The 23,117-nt window shown below is 46.3% G+C and overlaps 1 protein-coding gene across 12 annotated transcripts in view; it reads right to left on the bottom strand.

Annotated features, from left to right (window-relative positions):
- The window catches only part of MYT1L (myelin transcription factor 1 like), a 559,436-nt gene that overhangs the window by 144,272 nt on the left and 392,047 nt on the right, over positions 1-23,117 (bottom strand). For all 12 annotated transcript variants that reach the window (XM_009441909.5, XM_024354177.3, XM_009441910.5 and 9 more), the window contains one exon: positions 14,533-14,882. In XM_009441909.5, coding sequence (XP_009440184.1) covers positions 14,533-14,882 — 350 coding nt within the window. The remainder of the gene's footprint in view (positions 1-14,532; positions 14,883-23,117) is intronic.

The raw sequence follows: 23,117 nt of genomic DNA, 5'->3' as shown, positions 1-23,117 counted from the left end.
CTGAAAGGTGACAATACAGAACCACAGAGGCTGACAGTTTACCCCATCACTCATTGTGAAACGGCAGAGCTGGAGCCACCTGGAGTTCTGGGTGCAGCACAGTCCTGAACATTCCACAGTGTTGCCTCCACTTCCAGAGCAAGCAGGCCTGCACAGTTCTCACCCCAGAGCCTCCCAGGAGGCACGTTCTACACTAGTTAGCCAGACATGCAGCACTTTAATAGTAGAGAGTAACGCGGCTCCCTTCTGCCTCGCCATTCGGAATGTTTTTGTTGCTATTTTTGCATTTATCTTCCGAGTTTTTTTTCTCCTTTCAATACTCTGCATTGATTTATGGACTGAAGGCTTGGTTGTATCACCAACCACTCAGAGCTGTGCTGGAACTGCCAGCTTAGTGAGCCTGCCATCCACCAGGATCCTGATGAGTGGAGTTTGGGTCCATTCTGATGTGGAAAGAAGATTAGAAAATTAGGAAAATCCAGGACTCCGGACTGATATTCAGGAAGACACTGGGTTCGCCACTCCAGGTGCCTGGGAAACCTGAGGGATCTGCATGGGTAGGAGGGTGGGAGACAGTTGAAAGCCAGGATAAGGATGTGCAGGGAGGGAACTGGGGGTACAGGACAGGCCTGGACCCCCTGACTCTTATGCAGGCAGTGGCCGCATGTTTATGTGGAGCCCACTTACTCCCCTGGCCAGGACTAGGCGGAGAAGCGTAAGTTCATTTCCCTCTCGCTTCAAAGGCCCCAGGCACATGCTGAGACACTGCAGTCTCTTTCCTAAGAGGGGAGAAGTCACCTTCCCAGCCCAGGTGGCCTTCAGTCAGGCACCTCTCCTAGGTGCGGCGCTGACCTCGGAGCCCCTCAGCTGCCGGCAGCACAGGACGTGGCCTGGCTCCGGGAACAGCTATTCTCACTTCCAGCACGAGATCCCCGCACCCCTCCTCTGCCTCCCTCATCCTCTACTGCCAGTGAGGCCCTTCACTAGAAGACCCCTGAGGCGCCTTCTAACTCAGAGCCCTGCAGTTCAACGCAGGTGAAAGGGGAACATGGAGGATGACGCGGCACTGACAGTGGGATGCACGTGTCTTCCCCGCCAGGCCGCACTGTCCCTGGCTCCACTCTAGCCATCACCGTCACGCTTCCCTACTACATCTAACTCAGCAGTGCTGCTGTGTGTCTTATTTCCAGTATCATAGGAAATTTTCAGAATAGTCTGTCCATATGCACAGTTCAGTGATTTCTGAGTTAACAGAGGTTAAAATTCTCCCAGCAGAAGCTCCCACTAGTCTTATTCATCTTGAGTATAGATTAGCACAGACATTTTCTCCAGTGCCGGCCATTGCTATTTTCCTTGAATTTTAGTGCTAGATAGAATTATTGAGATCATGCCTTCAAAATTTAATATGTGAAGAAACTTAGGTCCTGGGAGTTGAAGTCACCTGCTTGCCATTCATACTCCTTCCACAGGGACGAGTCTAGAATTGCCATCTTGGTTTTGCTACATCTCAAGCCTTTCCTCTACCTTTCAAAACCGGGACATATTCGGAGGGTCACAACGCAGTGTCATCTCTAAGATAATTTTCTGAGACATAGGAAGATCTGTGTTTAGCAGGCATTCATCTGCTTTGAGTCGGAAAGACAGATCTCGGCTTCACGTCCTGCACGCTCCCTCAGCTGGAGAGACAAGGAGGCCTGCCCGAAGGCAGCTCCACTCAAGAAGAATGCTTCCTCAGACCCCTAATTTGAGTAAGCGCTCAGGAAGGACACAGAACTACAGCTGGGGATGGAACGGAGGGACTGAGTTTTGCACTAAGTGCTACATGACACATTCCAGATCTCTTCCTCAATACCTGTCACCTGATTGGAAAGCCCACTTCTGGGCGCCCCGATTCTTTCACTGAACTGCTGGAGTGGCACTATATCACGGAGCAGAGTGGCACACCTGCCTCTCAAGGCACCCCTGTGGTCCCTGTGGGGGCCCTCTCTTCTCTGATAACTCATTTGCCTCTTTTGCTCAATAGATGCAGACATAATCTGATTCCACCTTGATCTCCTTTTTTCTTTCTCTTCTAAACCACAGGGTGTTTTCCTACCATAACCACCTCCCTGCAATCACAACGCTTCAAATACTGGTGAGGTACCCACATCAGATCCTCCGTGATGGCACACACGCCTTGCCCAGGTCCTGCGGGCAGAAGCGTCGGGGCTGCTGGGCACGAGGAGGGCACAGCGCTGGGCTGCTGGGAGCTGTGAGTACAGGTGAGGAGGTATCTGAATTTTGCTTTCAGATACTGATAAAATACTCAAAGTTGCTCTTAAGAGTTGTTTAAAATGAATGCTGTCTGGAATATGATTTCCCTATTGCTTATAAAAATATTTAGGATTGACTGGCATGTTTTTAAAGTTTTAGGTTCGGGGGTCCATGTGCAGGTTTGTTTTATAGGTAAACTCGTGTTGCAGGGGTTTGCTGTACAGATTAGTTTTCACCCAGGTCATAAGCATAATTCCTCGGGATGTTTGTTTTAACAAAGAAAAGCAGAAATACTACATCTTAGTAACCATCTTCCCGCACTGCATACACTGACTAGACGGGCCGGAGGACCTGTGGTTTATGTGCTGCATTTTGCCACTGTTTTTTCTGACTTTTGGAGATTGTGCAGGTCCATGGTCCTGTCTGCACACACCCTGCATGTGGGAAAATGGCCTGTCATGGCCTCGGGTCCTGCTGAGACAGCAGCTCACCACTCATCCCTTAGAGAGGAGAAGGGCGGGGCCGGCCTGGGGGAAATCTCCCCTCCCAGGTTGGGCCTTCCCTCTGCTCCTCACCTGCCGTGGCAGACGGAGAAGCAGACACACCTGGAGAGATTGATACCAGTGCCAGAGAGGATGCCTAGTGTGCACTTTGAATACCTCACGTCTGCTGGGCCTTGCAGACACTTCCTCCACCCTCAGCGATGCCCACGTCTGCTGGGCCTTGCAAGTACTTCCTCCACCCTCAGCGATGCCCACGTCTGCTGCGCCTTGCAAGTACTTCCTCCACCCTCAGCGATGCCCACATCTGCTGCGCCTTGCAAGTACTTCCTCCACCCTCAGCGATGCCAACGTCTGCTGGGCCTTGCAGGGTCTGTGTGGTCGCTTCTTTGTTCTTCTGGGTGCTAATTACTGGGGAGCTGGTTTTGGTGCATTATATGAAAATTACCCAAAATACACTCCCAGCCATTTTGCGTGTGTTGTTCTCTGTATGGTTATTTCTGGGCCTCCGTCTCATTACCATAAATGTCTGTGCGTTGAGGAGCTCGACCTACTTGTCCACCAATAGAAGGGATTCTCTGGACTGAAGTTTGTTTCCCTGTGCCTTTGCATCGGCTGTCTTTTGCTTTCTGTCTCTGTAAATCAATCTACTCCGTGCAGCAGGGGCAATGCCTTCCTCAACTCCAGGAAAGGAGCGTGCATCACCTCACTCGTGTCCACGCCCTCAGTGCAGGGCTCAGGGACCCAGGAAGGCGCCTGTTCCCCCTTCACACATACGTGAGGATGCCCCACTAAGTCACATATTTCTAAAGTCATCTCGGTTCCTGTCACTGCCCAAAAGCCTTCTTGACGACCGAAAGGAAGCACGCAGGCCAGACACTGCCTACACTCCCACGGCCATTGATGGTGTGAGGTAATAGCAGCCTTAGAGAGGCACTGGCTCAGGTTTTGGAAGATCCCCCCCAGCTGATGAAGCTGCAACAACATGTCTCTCAGAAGAATGATCTTACACAGGGAATTGAGGCACGGAGGAAAACGTCTATTTAAGATAGGAGGCATTTATGAAACTTCATGAGCCATGTATTTACCTAGGTGAGATATGGAGGTGCCTAAATACTTTCATCAAACTGAAAACTGCAAAGTCTTTGGAGAGGGCAATGTAGCACAACCCTTTTATCAGATCCAAGAGAAAGGTAATGATCACAATTTTGCACAACCAAGCTCTGCTGGGCATGGCACTGGGGGGAGGAGGAGGGAACTAACAGGATAATAGTTATTCATTTAACAGCTGTTTATTGTCACACTTAGAGATGAACAATGAACCAAAGAGACAGAATCCTTGTAGTCATGGCTGTTCCATTGCAGTTGGTGAAAGAGGTAAAAATAGAGAGTAATAAATACTGTGATGCCACATAGTGACGTGTGTTCCACGAAAAACGAAGCAAAATCAAAAGACAACGGACAGTACGTGGGATGGGGGGTCGGGCAAGTCCTCATGGAGAAGGTGCCACTTGAGCAGAGATTTGAAGAGGTGGGAAAGTGAGCTGTGCCAGGGAGAGTGTTCTGGGGGAGGAAAGAGAGGGTGCCAAGGCCCAGGGTTGTGTGCCTGAAGCTCCAGGAGCAGTGGAGCCACGTGCTGGTGGAGTGTGCTGGAAGGGCAGGTGGAGGGCTGGGAGGTTGAGGCTGGGACACACCAACTTGGCATCAAGATACAACCCTGGATGCCTTCTGCTGAAGCCAGGGAAGCCTGGGCCAACCACATGCACAGTCTAAAGGAGAACAATGGCACCAGCAGGCAGAAGCCAGGTTGCCTGTGTCAGCGTGCCTGGGAGGCTCCCTGGAGGCTCACGGAGGACCTCTGAGTGACACACTCTTCACACCTCACACCGTTCTCATCATCCTGTGGATGAAGGGATGGATCTGAGGAGGAGTTCAAGGTCATATGGCTAGTACATACATCCAGGAATCCAACTCATGTTGGTCTAATGGACCAGGCAGCTTCCACAGCCCCCACCGAGCTGACAGGGCCCTTCTGCAGAGAACCCAGGTGAGAGCTCAGAGAGCCACGGAAATTACCCCAGGGCTCCCAGGTGATAGAGAAGACCTGGTCCCTAGGTATCTCTGTTTCTACTCGGAGGAAGTTCAGGCGACACAGATTCTAGCTCCAAAATGGAAGAAATACCACCTAGGCTGAAGAAAACACAACTTGGGCCAGAAAAAAACTCAGAGGGGTGAGGATGCCTTGGCTTCAAGTTGTTAATGTCGCTTCACTTTGAACACTGAACAAAAATTTATTTTCTGAATTCTTCCGAAGACTGAACAATTTTGGATTCAAAGAAAGAGGAACCCAGTGGCTTAACGTGTAAGGGAAGTTTTTTCTGAAGTGATTTGCCTCATCCAAAGACTGGAACAGATCACAGGAGACTGTGGTGCGTGTGGCTCTTCAAGCACAAGTGTGTGCATGTTTAGATGGGGTTTCTGGAGCATCAGGAGAAGAGACTGCACTGAGCTCAGTGGCAACAGGCCCAGAACAAGGTGCCCAGCGCCCAGGTGTGCTACAGAAGGTGACAGGAAGTTCTGTGTGGACACTGCCTAGCACAGTGCCATGAGCCACATAGGGCAACCCACATGCGATTGGTGTGGCGAGGAAGTGCATTTTTCACATTATTCAGTTGTAATGAATTTAACTTATTTACATTTAAATAAACACATTGGTCTAGGGTTTGCCATGTTGGCCAGCATGGATGCAGAGGTGGAAGTTCAGAGGGAGCTGGGCTCTAATTTTGATTTTTTTTTTTTTTTTTGAGATGGAGTCTTGCTCTGTCACCCAGGCTGGAGTGCAGTGGTGTGATCTCGGCTCACTGCAAGCTCCGCCTCCCAGGTTCATGCCATGCTCCTGCCTCAGCCTCTGGAGTAGCTGGGACTACAGGCACCCGCCACCACGCCTGGCTAATTTTTTGTATTTTTAGTAGAGACGGGGTTTCATCGTGTTAGCCAGGATGGTCTCGATCTCCTGACCTCGTGATCCTCCCGCCTTGGCCTCCAAAGTGCTGGGATTACAGGTGTGAGCCACAGCCCCCCGCCTGATTTTGATTTTTATAACATATATATATATATATACAACCTCATATATGTAATTTATAGATATGTATTCATATGACATGTATTTTCTATAAACGGCCCACCAGCAGAGCAGCACACATGTGGGACAGCGCTTTCATGTTCTTGTGTGCTACAGTGATTTCAATGCTGTCCTTTCTATGAGCTAAAAGGTGAATGCATGAAGTCTCATTTATTTATAAAGCTTTGAGGGTCTTTTTATTTGATGACATTTTAGGTATCTGGCTTACATAAATTAAGGGATTAAAAAAATAAGAGTCACATTCTTCTACCCAGAGAATGAGCTGTTTGGAGTCAACAGCTACTCAGATAGAGACAGACTGAAACATTCGAATGAATTACACCACTGTCTCTGTCTCTCTGTCTGTCTCATTCTCTCTTTCTCTCTCTCTTCCCCCTACCCCGTCTCTGTCATACACACACACACACACACACACACACACACACATACACACACACACACACACACACAGGCACAGGTCAAAGACTTTCTGGATCAGTTGGATGACCGTGAAGACTCCCTGTCCCCAGAGTGATTGCTTTTATTGTCAGTGCTCGGAACCCGGGGAGCAGAGATAAGACTGTGAAAATTCTGGTTCTTCTGTTTTCCAGAATGGGTTTGAGACACAGGTGGCTGCTCACATAAATGTGCTAGATTGGGAGGGAAATTGAGAGGACATCAGGGTTCCTTCTCTTTGTCTCTAGTCTTCCATATTTCATCCGTGTCAAAGAGAAGACTCTGATCTGCTTCGGCAGAGCTTGCAGAGACAACATGACCACTTTCTTAGCAATCTGAAGTTTAGTGAGCCTCAGTATTCAGAAATGTATGTTTTTATTTTCAAATCAAATACTTAAAGCCTCCACCTCAGTTTATGACTTCTAATTCTGCCCCCTGTAAAGAACCATGCTTTGTATTTTTTATATACACACCTCTTCCATACTGTATTATGTATTTCTTCCATAAAATGGTGACTCTGTTTAGTTTTGTGTCTGCATGCAACCCAGTGCCCTTCTGGGCACAGAGAAAAAAAACACACCGTGTTTTGAAATGAGCTGTCATGATATTCTGAATCTTTTAAACTCTTGCAGCCTTAATATACATGATATACTTGCTGCATGTGGGGAGGGGGTCATGGACGCTAGGTTCAGGGTTACAGAAGAGCGTGAATAAATGGGTGGGAGCATAATATCATATTGAAATTGTCCTTAATCACAATTGTGATGTTATGGTTCTGAACTGCTTCACATCTCTCAATCGTTTTTATATTCTGCAACTTCTTTAAGCTTCAAAATAAGACAGCGAAGTGAAGGAAGGGCACGTACTATTATCCTAATCTTAAGTGAAACTGAGGTCCAGTGAAGCTAGGTGACTCGCTTAGGACATGTGACACAGCCAGAGCTGGAAACACACCTCATTCCTCAACTCCATCTACCCGTGGATAAACCAGAACTTGGAATGAAACCTAAATTCACAAGGCATAGCAGATAAACTGTCATTTTCTTAGAGTGGACTTTATAAGCAAATTGAACAGAAACATATTCGACCCCACTATCTTACATTTTCTGTTTTCATTATCACGCTAAAAGGAGTTTCCCCAGGACTTTATGCATCCACCTGCATCTTTTTTTGTTTTTCAAGATGGAGTTTTGCTCTTGTCACCCAGGCTGGAGTGCAAGGCTGTGATCTCGGCTCACAGCAACCTCCGCCTCCCAAGTAGGTTCAAGCAATTATTCTGCCTCAGCCTCCCAAGTAGCTGGGATTGCAGGCATGTGCCACCACACCCGGCTAATTTTTGTATTTTTAGTAGAGACAGGGTTTTGGCCTGTTGGCCAAGCTGGTCTCAAACTCCTGACCCCAGGTGATCTGTCCCCCTCAGCCTCCCAAAGTGCTGGGATTACAGGCGTGAGCCACCACACCCGTCCTCTACCTGCATCTTAAATGTACATGGCATGATATTTGCAGCCAGATTTTTGCTTTGTATCAAAGTACCTGAAGGTTTATGAAAAATAGGATAAATTATATTTCTATAATTTAGCACAGTTTGCGTGAAGAGAGTTTAGGTTTTTTAAAATCATACATTGACACCTAAAAATGTCTAATTCTATGATTACTCATTCCCAAGATGCAGTGCCATGTACTTCAACGTAGCTGCACATGCCATGTCCTAAAAATGCCTCCGTGGATGCAGGGAGAGGTTAGTTTTAAGATGATACCAAATCATCATATTCTTTCTCCCAACTGTGTCCACAGTCTTCCTCTGGTTGAAGCCTCACATACCAAACATATGATCTTTGTTTCTATGTTGGTCTCAGAACTCATTGCCTTTTCTGCTGACTGCAGTGAAAACTGGTTGGCTAATTCTGCTTTTCACAGTCTGTCTGCGTTTCAACTTGCTTTCCTCATCAGGGATATTTCCCTGAGAAAGACAGGAGAGGATAATTGGCTAATCAATATGGAGAATGGTGTCCTGCAGGGAAGCTGGGGAGTTCAGAGGCCACACAGCAGACCCCTCACCCCCTCCATGCTGTCCTCCTGTGAAAACTCAAGCCTATGAAAATTTGTCTTCCACAAATACCAGGATGCCCTAGCAACTTGGGGCTAGCACCTCATCCTGTTTGAAAGAAAACACACCCTGGGAACTTTACCATGAAAAAAGAAATGTTTCTGTGAGAAGGAATTTTTATAGCATGAGTTCTGCCTTGAATTCCCTTTAAAAAAGAAGGTGGGGAGTGGAAACGCCCCGTTAGAAAATTGTCCCATGCACAGGACTGATTTACAGTGAGGACAGAGCCTGATACTAGAATGGAACAGGCACAGATTACTGGCCATGGTGATCCCACAGCTGGCCGAAGAGTCAGGGCACACTCCTCCAACAAAAGCAGCCCCTGCCTCCTGTTCGACTCCCCTGACCCCCACATCAACTCTGCCTCAGGGCGGCCTCCATGCCTTGCCCAGAGCAGCTGCAGCCATCATTTCGCACATTGAGAAGTTCCTAACGTCCGCGGCCATCAGATTGCACATCAAGAAGGTCCTAATGTCTGCAGCCATCAGATCGCACATCGAGAAGGCCCTAATGTCCACGGCCATCAGATCGCAAGTTGAGAAGGCCCTAACGTCCACAGCCATCAGATCGCACATCAAGAAGGTCCTAATGTCTGCAGCCATCAGATCACACAGCGAGAAGGCCCTAACGTCCACAGCCATCAGATCGCACAGCGAGAAGGCCCTAACGTCTGCGGCCATCAGATCGTACATCGAGAAGGCCCTAACGTCCACAGCCATCAGATCGCACATCAAGAAGGCCCTAATGTCCACAGCCATCAGATCACAAGTCGAGAAGGCCCTAAGGTCCACAGCCATCAGATCGCAAGTTGAGAAGGCCCTAACGTCCGCAGCCATCAGATGGCAAGTCGAGAAGGCCCTAATGTCCACAGCCATCAGATCGCACAGTGAGAAGGCCCTAATGTCCACAGCCATCAGATTGCAAGTCGAGAAGGCCCTAACGTCCACAGCCATCAGATCGCACGTCGAGAAGACCCTAACGTCCGCAGCCATCAGATCGCAAGTTGAGAAGGCCCTAACGTCCACAGCCATCAGATCGCACGTCGAGAAGGCCCTAATGTCCGCGGCCATCAGATCGCACGTGGAGAAGGCCCTAAGGTGACCACACAGATTTCCTCTCAAGCAGCCCCTCCTCCTCAGAGGCCAGCAGCCCAGGACACCACCGCACACCTGTGGGTCACTGATCTGGAGAACGCGATACAGGAAGCCAGGAAGACTTTAGAAAAGGAAGACACCTGCGTGTCACCTGATTTAGCCCCGTGATCAAGTGGCAAGGCAGCCCTGAGATTCAGTAAAGAGTAGTGAAGAAAGAACCTCATATATTCTCCAAAGTATTCCAGAAACAGGGCATTTAAAGCAACATCTATGTGCTAAAGGCAGCTGCACACACGGAAGCTTTCTTTAGTCTAGAAAGCACATTGCTAGGCTCTTCCTCAGGAAATGTTGATTCCTGTCTAAGGGAAGATGCAATGTCTGCTATAAAGAATATATGTATGTGTGTGTATACATTGATTTAGAGATATTTTAGTGGACTGGAGTATGAACATAAACCATACCTTGCTAGGTATTATATATCCATTTACTATATATTTCTCAAATCACATGAATCCAAAAAATATTTATCATAACATAAAAAGATCTGATAATAGAAAAATCTATGGCCATTGAACAATAACTTTCTTAACTTCAGGATAACAAGGGGATTTTTAATTGGTGCAGACTTAGACTGTAATGATGTATTCTGAAAACAAAATTCTTCATGCAAAAGACCAGCCTATGGTAGGTCTATGTATAATAAATATAACTTTGCTTAATTAAATATGAACTTAATCTGAAATGAGTTTCTCAGGTATTATCCCCTGTTGTTCAAATAAGCAGAAGGTGATCAGGAGAACACGAGTTCCATTACAAGGAAAACCATGCAAAGTGTTTGATTACCTATCCCCCACCTACAGAAAATAATATAATCTTAATTAGCCTCAGTTTCTAATTTGTATGATGAGAGTAAAAGAGCTTCTGCCCTACCCATCTTATGCAATCAATGTGAAGATCAAATTCAATAATGTGATTAAATATGCCTATTGGAAACTTACATTATTAGGACTATTTTGATTCATATAAGCAACAATGCTGGAGGATCCTTGAAATTAAAATAAATACTTAATCTTAAATTATAAACAATAGTCCTTCTATAACCTGTGGGTTGCTATTGTAATAATCTGGGAGTTTGTATACATTTGTTTTATCTAAAACAAAACCTCTTAGTAAAGTCCACATTTCAGTTTATTATAGAGGTGAAAATACCCGACTGGATGAACAAATAATGGCATCCAGCCGGGATAAATCGCCTGAGACTTTCTCTCTACTCGCAAGGCTGAGGCCAGCATGACCTTGTCCCAGCAGCTCCGTCACGATGCCCTGGTTTCTGCACTCAGACGGCCACCCTGTGCCACGCAGGATGGGTGCGGGAGTCACACTCCACTCTGTGCTCTGGCCACGTGGCTTCCTTTTAATCTTAGGTCTCTGTCTGTGCTTCTCTGTGTTAGAAAAGGAGCACAATCAACTGCAGGGGAATCGGTTGCTGGCCCAGGGACATAGCAGTCACTAAGAGTGTCACCCAAGGAACATGAAAGGCCAGCCTCGGGATGCTGACCCAGAACTCCAGCGATCAGAGGAATGGGACCCCCCAGCTTTTAGGGAGTGCATGATTTCTGCCAAGCCACTGGAGGGGAGGACAAAAGGACGTCTCTGGTAGGCACCGTATGGAATCTCCCGTACTTACGCTGCACATCTCACATTAAAGATGCTGCTGTCATGGCAGACATTTACATTTGTTGATAGTGATTTTGGCACTACATTTAACAGTGAGGTAAAATATAACGTGCTCAACAAGTGAGAACATTCAAACAGGAGATGGGCTGATGTATGCCTTTCAAAGCCTCCTTTTAATACATTAAACGTAACTAGGAGTTTGATCACGTAAAATGACGGTTCTATCAACAGTTATCCTGTTCCTTTGATATAGAAGCTGCTTGGAGATTTCTGACCCTGATGGGGTATAAGAGACTAGAAGATATTCCATCCAGCTGGAGTACCTGCAGGTGACGTTGGCTAAATGGGGTGTTGAAACACCCATATGGGGCTCCTCCAATGGAGACGTCCTTCTCCCAGAGAAAGGCTTCGTGAGCGTGTCTCCAGGAATCAGGCCTCTCAGGTGATTATGTCTTAGGAGAAATGCATTTGTTTGCCTTAGAAATCAAACAAGCCTTCGGTGTCCCTCCAGAGAATCTGTGGCAATGGAAACCTGGTGGAAGGGCCCCACAAGGGCATGCAAATGCTGTTGGTTCTAAGTGGCTGCCTGGGATCTGGGATTCTCATGAGAGGCTCTCTGAAAGGGAGTGGAGTATCACGCTCTACTGCCAGGATGCTCAGTAAACTGGGTGCACCTGTCTCACACTGCTAGCAGGTAGGTTATCTCACAACATCTCTCTGTGGCTGCACCCTGCCAGGATGCTTAGTAAACTGGGTGCACCTGTCTCACACTGGTAGCAGGTAGGTTATATCTCAACATCTCCCTGTGGCTGCACCCTGCCAGGATGCTCAGTAAACTGGGTGCACCTGTCTCACACTGCTAGCAGGTAGGTTATCTCTCAACATCTCCCTGTGGCTGCACCCTGCCAGGATGCTCAGTAAACTGGGTGCACCTGTCTCACACTGCTAGCAGGTAGGTTATCTCTCAACATCTCCCTGTGGCTGCACCTTCCTGAGTAGCTCACTTGATTCCTTTAAAAGTCCTGTCATAGGTGATAATAGAAGTTATTTCCTTAGGGAGCCAGCTGCTGAACATGAATTCTGAAACCAGGCACCCCACAATTAACTATGAATTCTTTCATGGTCCTGATACCTCTTCACAAGTGTTTGCTTTCAGCACCTCCTGTCTTCCGTGCTCTGGACTCAGCATTTGCTGACCACATGAGTGGTGGGCACCATGCCAGGTCTGGCCGCAGAGTTAGAAATCCTGGGTCCTGAGGCACGATCAGCCAGTCGCTCCTTTGGCGGTGCTGTCACACATCCACTGGGTGCCCATTTACTTGCATTTTTCTGGCAAAAATGTCTTTAATTCTAGTTTGCTTTCCAGCATTTAAAAACAATTATATCCTAAGTGTTCAAGTGAGAATAGACAAACCCTACGCAGTCACATTCTAAAGCTATTTCAATAAGGCTTCTGACTACCTTTCAAAGTACATCACTTTGTATTTTTAAAGAAATATTTAAATTTGACCATAAATAAACTAAAATTGAATTTTTAATTCTAGAAAATGAAGAGCAAAACTTAAAACCTGGTTAAGGCCCCTGGTGTAAACGATACCTATTTACAGATTTCCTATCTTAATCCGTCGCACCAAACATGAATGCCTCCTGCTTTCCAAACGGGTGAGAACGTGAAAGAGCCACATTGTATACCATCTTTCTAGTAAGCCCTGGGCAAGTTACAAATCATTAATCAGCCTCCACAATTAATGAGTCACTCAAAATGACACTCACTTAATACAGTGTCCAGAAATAATTTGCCAGGTTGATCTACTTTCCAAATATTTTACTACACAAATCTATTATTTTAATTCTTAGCATCTCATGAATGACACTGGTGCCTTGTGTCCCTGGTAGATTTAATAGCGATGATGGTAAGTCTGTTGATAGGTGTTCTGATAGGCCTTCTCTACCCAGCATTCTACCATAGCGAGACAAAAAATCTTGGGAGACTAATTTTAATTTATGTAATGCATGTGTGTGTGCATATGCATCTATGTGTATATACATATCTATCTATGTGTGTGTACATATGCATCTATGTGTATATATACATATCTATGTTCTGTATATCTATCTGTGCCTGTGTATATATGTACATGTAAGTAAGTGATGGATTGTTTGCATAGGAATCTTAAGCCACTGTAACAATCTAGGATTATTTCATAAAATTCAGGTTTCCTAGTACAAACTCCTCTGACTTCTGAAGGAGGAGTGGTAATTTAAGCCTGCACATGAGATTAGCAACAAGCAACTCACATCTCCCTGATGTATGGAGGCCCCACCCACTGGCTGAAACAACTACCCTTTGTGTCCAGAAATTAGTTCTCCTGGTAATCAGATTCTTGAAGAACTTTTGAGCCCAAGGGAGAGGGGCAAGAAAGAAAATTCCCTTCACTTACAACATGTTTGGGCATTTCTATGAGGAAAACCCTAAGCCAATAAAGATGATAGCTAGGCTTTGCAAAAAAACAAACAAGCAAACAAACAAACAAAACCACAAAACTCCCACCTCTTTCCTCAGAAGAAATGACTTCTATGAAAGGGTTAGTTCTGAAGTGGTATTGTGCGTCGGATAGTAACAGAACACTGGACATGAAAGCCATGTTACCGTAAACGCACTGCCGGGAACATTCCCAACACACAGCATGGCGGCCTTCTCCCTGGCGTGTCTCAGAGCACCGGAAACCCCAGATCAGAAACAGCTCTCACATATGGAAGCAGATGACCGGCTGATTATCTTGTAGCAATACTACTTCCTTTCATCCCAATTATGTGACCATCACTCAAGCAAAGCTTTGGCAATCTACAGACAAAACCCACTTTGCTGGTTGATGTACCAGTCATTAGGCAGGACTTCCAACTCCCCTGAGGAGGTACCTGGGCTAAGCCATTCCAACAACACTGTTTTGCCCTTTGCCCAATCATTGTATCACATGGATACAGCATTCAGGAAAATGTAAAATTAAAGACCAGGTCTGCTAACTTAACTTCCTTGATACATTTTGTTAAGCTAATCAAAAAGGTACACCATAAATATCTCAGTAAATTACTGACAACCAACCTGAATAAAAATTAGACTGACATAAAATCTGAAGTGTAACAGAGAATCTGAAGAATTCTTTAACAGAAGTGTTCAGTTCATATAAGGGGTTAATTTTCTCAGTATTGACCAAGCAGAACAATTTCTTTATATGCCAGTCATTCATAGTAACAGCCGGCAATTCACCTTGAACAGTGGACCCAAATCACGACTTGTTACTTTGCTAATATTTTAAAGATTACCGTTTTCTTCTTCCTCTTCCTCCTCCTCCTCCTCCTCTTCCTCTTCTTCATCCTCCACATCTTCTCCATCCTCGTCATCGTCCTCATCCTCCTCCTCGATCTCCTCCTCCTCCTCCCGGTCCCCCTCCTCGTCCTCCTCGTCCTCATCCCCTGGCTCGTCATTGTCCTCGGAGTACTCCTCCCCCTCATCCTCCTCCTTCTCATCCATGTCCTCAGTCCCATCACTGTCGTCACACTCATCCACTGAGGAGCTGTCTGCTTTCACGGCAAATGGCTTTCGTTTAGGAGCAGGTTCCTGGGGCTGTTTATCTTGTGTTTTTCTTTTTTTCGCCAAGGGACAACCATATACACTAATAAAAAAAATAGAGAAGGCAGGGGAGAGAGAGAGAAAAAATATCTGTGTTACTGTCTTTTAAAATCAGATCAATGGGGGCCTTGATCAAGGTACTTAAAGGCTTATCATGAATGTCATCAGCACAAACACCAGAGAGACATAACATACATGTTCCCCGAAGTGTGCTGAAATCTGTTAATGAAGTGATAGTGCAAATAAATACCGCTCACATTTGTCTAGTTACCATTCACATTTAGTCCAAGTCTCCTAGTTCCTCGTTCCTATAATTCCAGAGATCCTACGAAAATTCATGAGATTGGTTTGCATAATGTGTATAACATGTAATTGACAATACAAATTTATGAAACATTTTACCAAATATATACTATGTATAATATACATCTGAAGCAAGATTTATTTTAATCACATTATATTTACATATATATTTATGTAAAATATAAAAATGTCTATGTCGTGAAAGAGCTTTGGATATATTTGGATTTGTATATTTTACGGATTAAATTATATCTTTAGACTTGATAACCTCCTGAAACGAGATGAGCCCTAGGGCTTGTCAATGTTGTATGAAAGCAACTGCATCATTCAAAGTTGTGCAGAACTTCCTCAGTCTTAGATGTTATTAGTCCCACGCCAGCATTCCAGAAAACAACTTCAGTGTTAGCGGTAATCACCACTAAATCACGCTGAAATTGGCCCAGGCTTGGATGAGACCCTTCCTTACAGCAGAAGCTCATAATCTTTCCTTGAGAAACAACGATTTTCTTTTTTTTATTATTATTATACTTTAAGTTCCAGGGTACATGTGCACAACATGCAGGTTTGTTACATATGTATATGTGTGCCTTGTTGGTATATTACATTAGATATATCTCCTAATGCTATCCCTCCCCGCTTCCCCGACCCCACGACAGGCCCCAGTGTGTGATTTTCCCCATCCTGTTTCCAAGTGTTCTCATTGAGAAAGAACGATTTTCAAAGCTACATTACAAATTCACTTTTGTTGTAGAAATAATATATATACTACAAAAAAATAGGTGGGTTAGGGGAGACATAGAGGCAAACTACCGCAGGCAAATACTCCATTTATGCAGAACGAGATGTGTGGCCTCTCTCATTGGCCCATTATTCTGCAGGGTGAGATGTGTGGCCTCTCTCACTGGCCCATTATTCTGCAGGGTGAGATGTGTGGCCTCTCTCACTGGCCCATTATTCTGCAGGGTGAGATGTGTGGCCTCTCTCACTGGCCCATTATTCTGCAGGGTGAGATGTGTAGCCTCTCTCACTGGCCCATTATTCTGCAGGGGGGGTCCTGCACACCTTGACTAGCTTGGCTTTGGATCTGGGGTAGTGAATGATCATTCAGTCATGACCCTGACCAGTGTGTACTATTTGGGCAACTCCTCTATTTTGGGTCATGGGCTATGCTGGAGTTCAGAGATGAGTGGCACAGATCTTCACACCAAGGCTTTATGCTCTAACAAGGGATTTAGACAAGTCACAAATACCATTTTAGAACCTCTCACTCCTGTGTACACCATGCACCAAACACCTGGCATGTCATAGACACTCAACAGGCATTTGCGGAATGAAAGGATGAAGTGTGATAAATCCCATAATGAAAACGTGCAGAGGGCTCTATGTCCTGTACACAGACGGCAGGCATGCACGGGTGCTAGCAAGGCTTTCAGGAAGAGGTGAGGCTGCTGATGAGCTTTCACAGATATGTAAAGGATGTCTAGGAGGGAAACAAAGCATTTCAACACATCCCAATTAAAACAATCTGCAAAAGACATGAACATATGTAAGAACACCAGGGGCTCAGAAAACTAAAACAAAAGCAAACCCCAAAGGTTGGAGCATAGAGCGGGGCTGGGCCAGGAGGTGGAGGTCAGAGTGGAGAGTCCGGCGGGGTCCAATCAACCTCGTGGATGAATGATGGGACTCTGGATTTTGACCCAGGAAACAGGGAGTGATACGAGTTCTTTCAAGCACTCAATAATGCAATTAAAATGCATGTTGGATAGGTGCAAAGCGGAGGACAGAAGAGAGGAGGTGCAGGCTAGAGATGCGGGGAGCAGAAGACAGCCAGCGCCATGTTCAGGTGGGGACTGGGATGAGAAAGTGAGCTGAGGAGGGTGCCCAGATCATTAGACAGATGAGAGAGGCCAGGAGGACCAAGGGCCGTGAGGGAGCTTCTTGGTACAGTCAGACCCTGGGTAAGAAGGTGCTGGGACAGAGTGTGAGAGCAGGACACAGTGTGTGTGGACCAGGAGGAGCTTGCATTGCCCATGGCAGGTCTTGTTGGTCAACTGACTTTGGACAGATGTTCAACCTTATACATTAACATCATCAGCTGTAAAGTCAGAAAAATGCTAATCTCACATGGCTGCAGTAAGGATGAAATGAAAAAATATATATATATGTAAAGAGGTTAGTACTGAATCTGGCACCTGCTAGGTACTCCATGAATGATAGGAACTGCTGTGTAATAGTGATAATAACAAGAAACTTTTGCTATTTTTTATTTTTATTCAGGTATCCAATTATCCAACAAACATGTCGCTCCTTAAAGTTTTGGAAACTAATGATTGTGCTGTTTGTTTCTTCTATCAATACTTCTAAAACGATTTAGACCAATTGCACTAGCGAAAGGGAAGAGAAACAATTTTATGTTTCTTAGGAAACCAGTTTTTCTTGATAGGTTGTGGTTTGTGGCCTGTTAGGAACTGGGCCACACAGCAGGAGGGGGCGGCAGGCAAGCGAGCGAAGCTTCTTCTGTATTTACAGCTGCTCCCTATTGCTCGCATGACCACCTGAGCTCTGCCTCCTGTCAGATCAGCAGCCACATCAGATTCTCATGGGAGCTTGAACCCTACTGAGAACTGAGAACTGTGTATGTGAGGGATGTAGGTTGTGTGCTCCTTATGAGAATCTAATGCCTGATGATCTGTCACTGTCTCCCATCACACCCAGATGGGACCATCTAGTTGCAGAAAAACAAGCTCCCACTGATTCTACATTATGGTGAGTTGTAAACTTATTTCATCATATATTACACTGTAGTAATAAAAATAAAGTGCACAAAAAATATAAATGCACTTGAATTACATCCTCTCCACCCCCAAACGATGGAAAAGCTGTCTTCCATGAAACCGGTCCCTGGTGCCAGAAAGGATGGGGACCGCTGCCCAGGAAGACACAAGCATGGGGTAGGGGCAAGAGCTGAGGGACTTCATTGCCACCTTGCTGCGTGACTCAGGGAGTCCCTTCATCAATTTGGATGCCACTTTTTAAGTCTAAGATGAGGGCAGTTAGATGACTTCTAAGTCTCTATCAGCCCTGAAACACTAGGGTGAAACGTTATCATCCCTTAAAAACATAATAAGCAAAACAAGAATAACAATTTTAATCACCAGATAATTCAAGAAAAAAAATTCATCTATAGTCTACATAACATTTCAAATATGAAATAAACAGATTTCTGGGATTCCTTTTATATTTTCATTTGTGAGGGGATAATCTGAGATAATAATCCCAGAGCCAGCCACACCTTCATGCTGAATCACCACCGGACAACCCGTCAAGTCTAAGCCCACCACCAACCAACCTCCTCGCAGGGCCACCCGTATCTGAGTAGACTGGTTCTGGTGGATACCTTCTGTGTTTGTTCAGTTAGCAGATAATAGATGCAGCTGTGCACGGATGGCTCCTCCAGAGCCTGCCCTTGGTGTCGCGGGTCATAATGACCGGAGCTTTTCCCAGCTTCCTTCTCCTTCATCAGTGCATCAATATGTTTGTCTGACACAGTCTGTTCTGCACTGAGGCCACCTGCACAGCACCATTCACTAAAACAGATAACTAGGCCCACCGTGACCATCTATGAGTCCCGATTGCTGGGAAGTGATGTCACCCCACTTGGCTTGGTGCTATTCAGTGAGGTGACTGGGGGTAAGGTGGGGCTCCTGTTTCATTTTCTCCCTGCTCATTCACACGCACAGCCGCCCTCCTTTTCAAGATGGCTCACTTGTTGTTCAGACTGTGCGATGTTGGCCCCATGAGGTTTAGAGGAGGGAGTGGAGATTTTCCTTAGAATGGATGCTGCAGTTAGAAGTGAGCACAACTGGGCTTCACTCATGATCACCTGGGACAGCTGAGAGTTTGGAGGACAATGTATCCGGCTAGGAGGACGTTTGGGAGGATGGGGTCTGGGCCGTAGGGCATTGCCGTGGTGGGTGTCTGAGTCCCAACCTTGGAGAACATGTCTGGGCCATCGAGGCGTGGGAGGCGGGCTGCCTCCTGCTCACATGTCCTCTGAACTCCCCTGCACCTGCAGCTGGCTGGCTCCCTTGCAGAGGGCCCGCCCACTTTCATTGCTTTTCCATCTCCTGGCAGCTGCCATGGCTCCTACTCCATTAGAACTTGCTGGGCATGGGAAGGTAGTGGAGGAAGAGGGACAATAAATAAGCAAGAGTAGAAAAAAAATAGTTGATCAAGATAGTTGGAGAAGGTGAGTGTGTGTGGAAAGTCAAGTACACATGGAAAAGAAAAGTGAGGAGTTCGTCTGTCTCTGCCAGGACAATATTGGTATAATCCTATCAAGCAGGGTTTAGTTTAATATGTGAAACATTTCACAAACAGCCTGAGCGTATCCAGGGTGGTGATGTGTAGAGCACACCACACGACCAAGGGCGTGAGCTCCAGGCTTGGTGTTGTTAGCACCTCTTTGAGCACCCGGACTCTGGCTGGGCCTTAGTTTACCTATCGATGTGATAGAAGCGTCGGCTGTTCCTTTACTCTCTAAAGCTTTACATGTTTTAAATTTCCTAAATGATTCCCTTCCCGTGGTAGGAACTTTCTGATGAAGTGTACGTTTCAGTACCTTCTAGTCTTCTATTTTCACTTGAATTGGTTTTACTTCCCTATCCCTACATTTTGCAAGCTCTTGGATTCAGCATAGCAACTTTTGGAATCATCTGGCGTCAAACTTCCAGTGCTTCCTGCCATTTGACATGGTTCATTGCTCACGATTTGCTCTCTATTTGTTAATGTAAAGTGTGAATACAGTCGTATCCCCAACTACAAACAAGTACCCTCTGTCCCTTCTCTCTCTGATCCATTCTCCTACTGCAGTTCCTGGTATCTACTTCCATGGTGGCAACACATTCAACCACCAGGCACATTCCATTACATCTGTGTTCAACTCCACGTGGCTCGAGGCCCTGCTTAAATCAACACAGCCCTCTTGGTCTCCAAAGGTTTAGAATATTTCAAATGGAGGCCTTGGAAAGCAATTCTGGGACATGAGTTTGGGGAGTGTGTATCCTCCTGCCCTCGTATTCTGTGAACAGCGTGTCTGCTGATGGGGCGGTGATCTGGAAAGAGAGGAGGATGTGGGGGCACTGGTGGTGCCGCCCAGCAACACACATGAAGGGCTCAGCCCAGCACTGTGTCCTCGTCCAGGACCTCAGCTGACCCTGTCAGTGCCTCAGAGATGCTGTGCACTCTGGTCACCTCCATGGCTCCGCAGCTGGCTACTGCAAACCTCTGAGGCACAAAGGCAGCCCTTTGTATTTGAACATCATTCTGCAAGACTGAGTTCAACATCCACAATGCACTGACAGAATGATGTTTACTCACATATCTTCTCCTAGATTTATATCTCTTTTTATGATATAAATCTAAAAAGATATTTTGATATCTTTAGGATATTTTTATATCTTTAGGATATTTTTAGGATAGATGATATTTTAAGATTCCAAAAATAATGCACTGTCTCTTTTTTCACACAGTTGAAACTTCAAAGAAGTCGTAAATATGATCACTAGTAAGATCACGGTAGCTCAATAGTTCTCTGTTGACAAAATACCCCTCCCGTCATTTTTCCAGAGTGTGTCCATAACATGATTCTCAATGCAGAAGCAGGGCAGGGAAGCTAGCAGTGGCCACATCTCACAGAAAACCATGCTGTCTTATCCTTGGACTTCTCACAATTCAGCAGCAGCCAGCGACAGGAGTGGAAGTCCAAGACGCTTTGGGTAGAGTGAAAAGGCAAACGCATGCTGGATTAGAAATGAGAAAACCTGGCCTTTCCATGTTTTCACCCTATTTAGGTTACGTCGGGTTACGCATGGAGGCCTGGCATCCCGTCGCCCCCACCCCCTCCAAGCCAGCCTGGGCCACGCCTCCTGGGCCCATGCGGATGCCTCACGATGTCTTTTTGCTGTTGTAGCTTTCACAGTTCTTCTGTGGTTAACTCGGTGTCAACAACTTCCAGTTTTTTGCATCTGGTTATTCTAGAAACCAGTTGCTGGCCATGGCTTTCCTTCACAAACTCATACACATACAACATTATGTAGTGCATTCTCGCACTTCCATGTCATGTATAAAGGTCTTTTATTGAATGTTTTGTTTATCCAATTTTAATATAAACAGGGATAAGGTCTCAAGTAACTGAAAACCAAACTTGGCAGCGTGTGCTCTGCTCCCAACTGCTGTTATCACCGCCGTGGAGAGAGGAACGAGGTGAGGGTGGGAAGTGTCCTGTGCGTGGGCCTCTCCCACCGGAGAGCGGGGCTCGGAACGTCAGGGTGATTGACCAGTCGGCTCAGAGGCCTGACAGTGATTCCCCACAACCACCTCTTTTAGAGATGGTATTTTTCTTGTATTGCTTGAATAGCCTCCATTGGGTCAATGTTAAAACACTTATTTTGGAATAATTTTTAACATATTTAAACTGCATTTGAATATAATTCTGGAGCACCGGTTTTCAACCAGCTCAGTTAATACCAGCACTGCTTAGAAAGTGCTTCCTGTGTGCTTGGCGCTTTCTAAAATCTCTATATACACAAATTCATTAAACCCTCTCGGTGACCCTGTGATGTAGATTCTGCTGTAATTCCTAACTTCGAGGGACAGAGATTTTTTGAGTCACTTGCGTAAAATCACAGAGCTGAGTAACAGTGGAGGAGGTTTGCAAACCCCTTCTCCATGTCCTGATTTTCTGATCTCTGAAGGGGGATATTAATCCAACCCTGTTTCTTATTGGGCCATGGTAAGGATCTCACTAAATAAGAATATCTATTTTTCCCTAATGCCTGTTACATAGTAAGAAGGTGCCACATAAATATGTGCTGAGTGAATACATTGCATGATTGATTTATTCCTTTATTTGGAAAGCATGTCACTGAGCAATACAGACCTACTCCCAACCTCATGGGACACCGAGACACAGTTACCCTGCCAGAGAGGACAGAGGAGGCTTCACAGGGGACCAAGATGGGTGTGGGACAGGGAGTGAGACTGAGACAGAGACACAGACAGTTACCCTGCCAGAGAGGACAGAGGAGGCTTCACAGGGGACCAAGATGGATGTGGGACAGGGAGGAGACTGAGACAGAGACACAGAGAGATGCAGAGAGACAGAGGGACCCAGAGGGCGAGTTCAGGGAGGCTGCATGGGCAGGAGGCGGTCAGAGGCTGGAGGTGTGAGGGTGCAGGCAGTCAGGGCCTCCCAGGTGCTGTTCCTCCTAGGAGCCGTGGGAGCTCCGGACAGTGTAGACAGTGGGATTACTTTTACACAGTTGACTCAAGCCTGCAAAACCATCACTGTGGCTGTGGTGTGAGAATGAGGTGGAGGAAAGGAGAGCTGGATGGTGGAAGGTCATTTAAGGAACAATGTCAGGTCATAGGTTGGCCTGGGAAGGTACAGGTAGGACATGCAGGAGTGAGGTGAGGGGATACATGTGGGACGCAGCCTGGTTGCCAGCTCAGGTAACTGGCAGGTGGAGGTGTGTGCACTGGTACGGAAGACACGGGAGACTCAGGTCTTTGCTGGCTTGGTTTTGGTTGGGAACAGAGGCTTACAGGTGATTCTCTATAATCTCTTCTTTTCCAGATGCAGAAATACCATACTTCTCTGTGGTTGCTAAATTTGAGGCGTCTCAGCTTAGGTGACCTCTAGAAGGGCTGAAGTGTTGGTTTGGGGCAGTCGGTGGGTGGATGTTGTAGACAAGGTGGGGAAAGAGGCAGTTTCCTGGGAAGAGTGAGGGCTCCACCCCGAACCCTTAGGGACACAGGGGTTTGGGGACTGGGGAGGGAAGAAGGGGCCAGCAGAGGGGACAGAGATGAAGAGGTCAGGGGATGGGTCCAGGGAGCATGAGGCTGGCCCAGGAGACTCAACCCACAGACCCTCAGTCATATCCACAGGAAACAGAGAACATGGGCTAGCCCA

The sequence above is a fragment of the Pan troglodytes genome, chromosome 12, assembly GCF_028858775.2.
Source record: "Pan troglodytes isolate AG18354 chromosome 12, NHGRI_mPanTro3-v2.0_pri, whole genome shotgun sequence".
Taxonomy (NCBI): Eukaryota; Metazoa; Chordata; class Mammalia; order Primates; family Hominidae; genus Pan; species Pan troglodytes.
The sequence above is the reverse complement of the archived record's forward strand: the minus strand, read 5'-3'. Positions and strand labels throughout refer to the sequence as shown.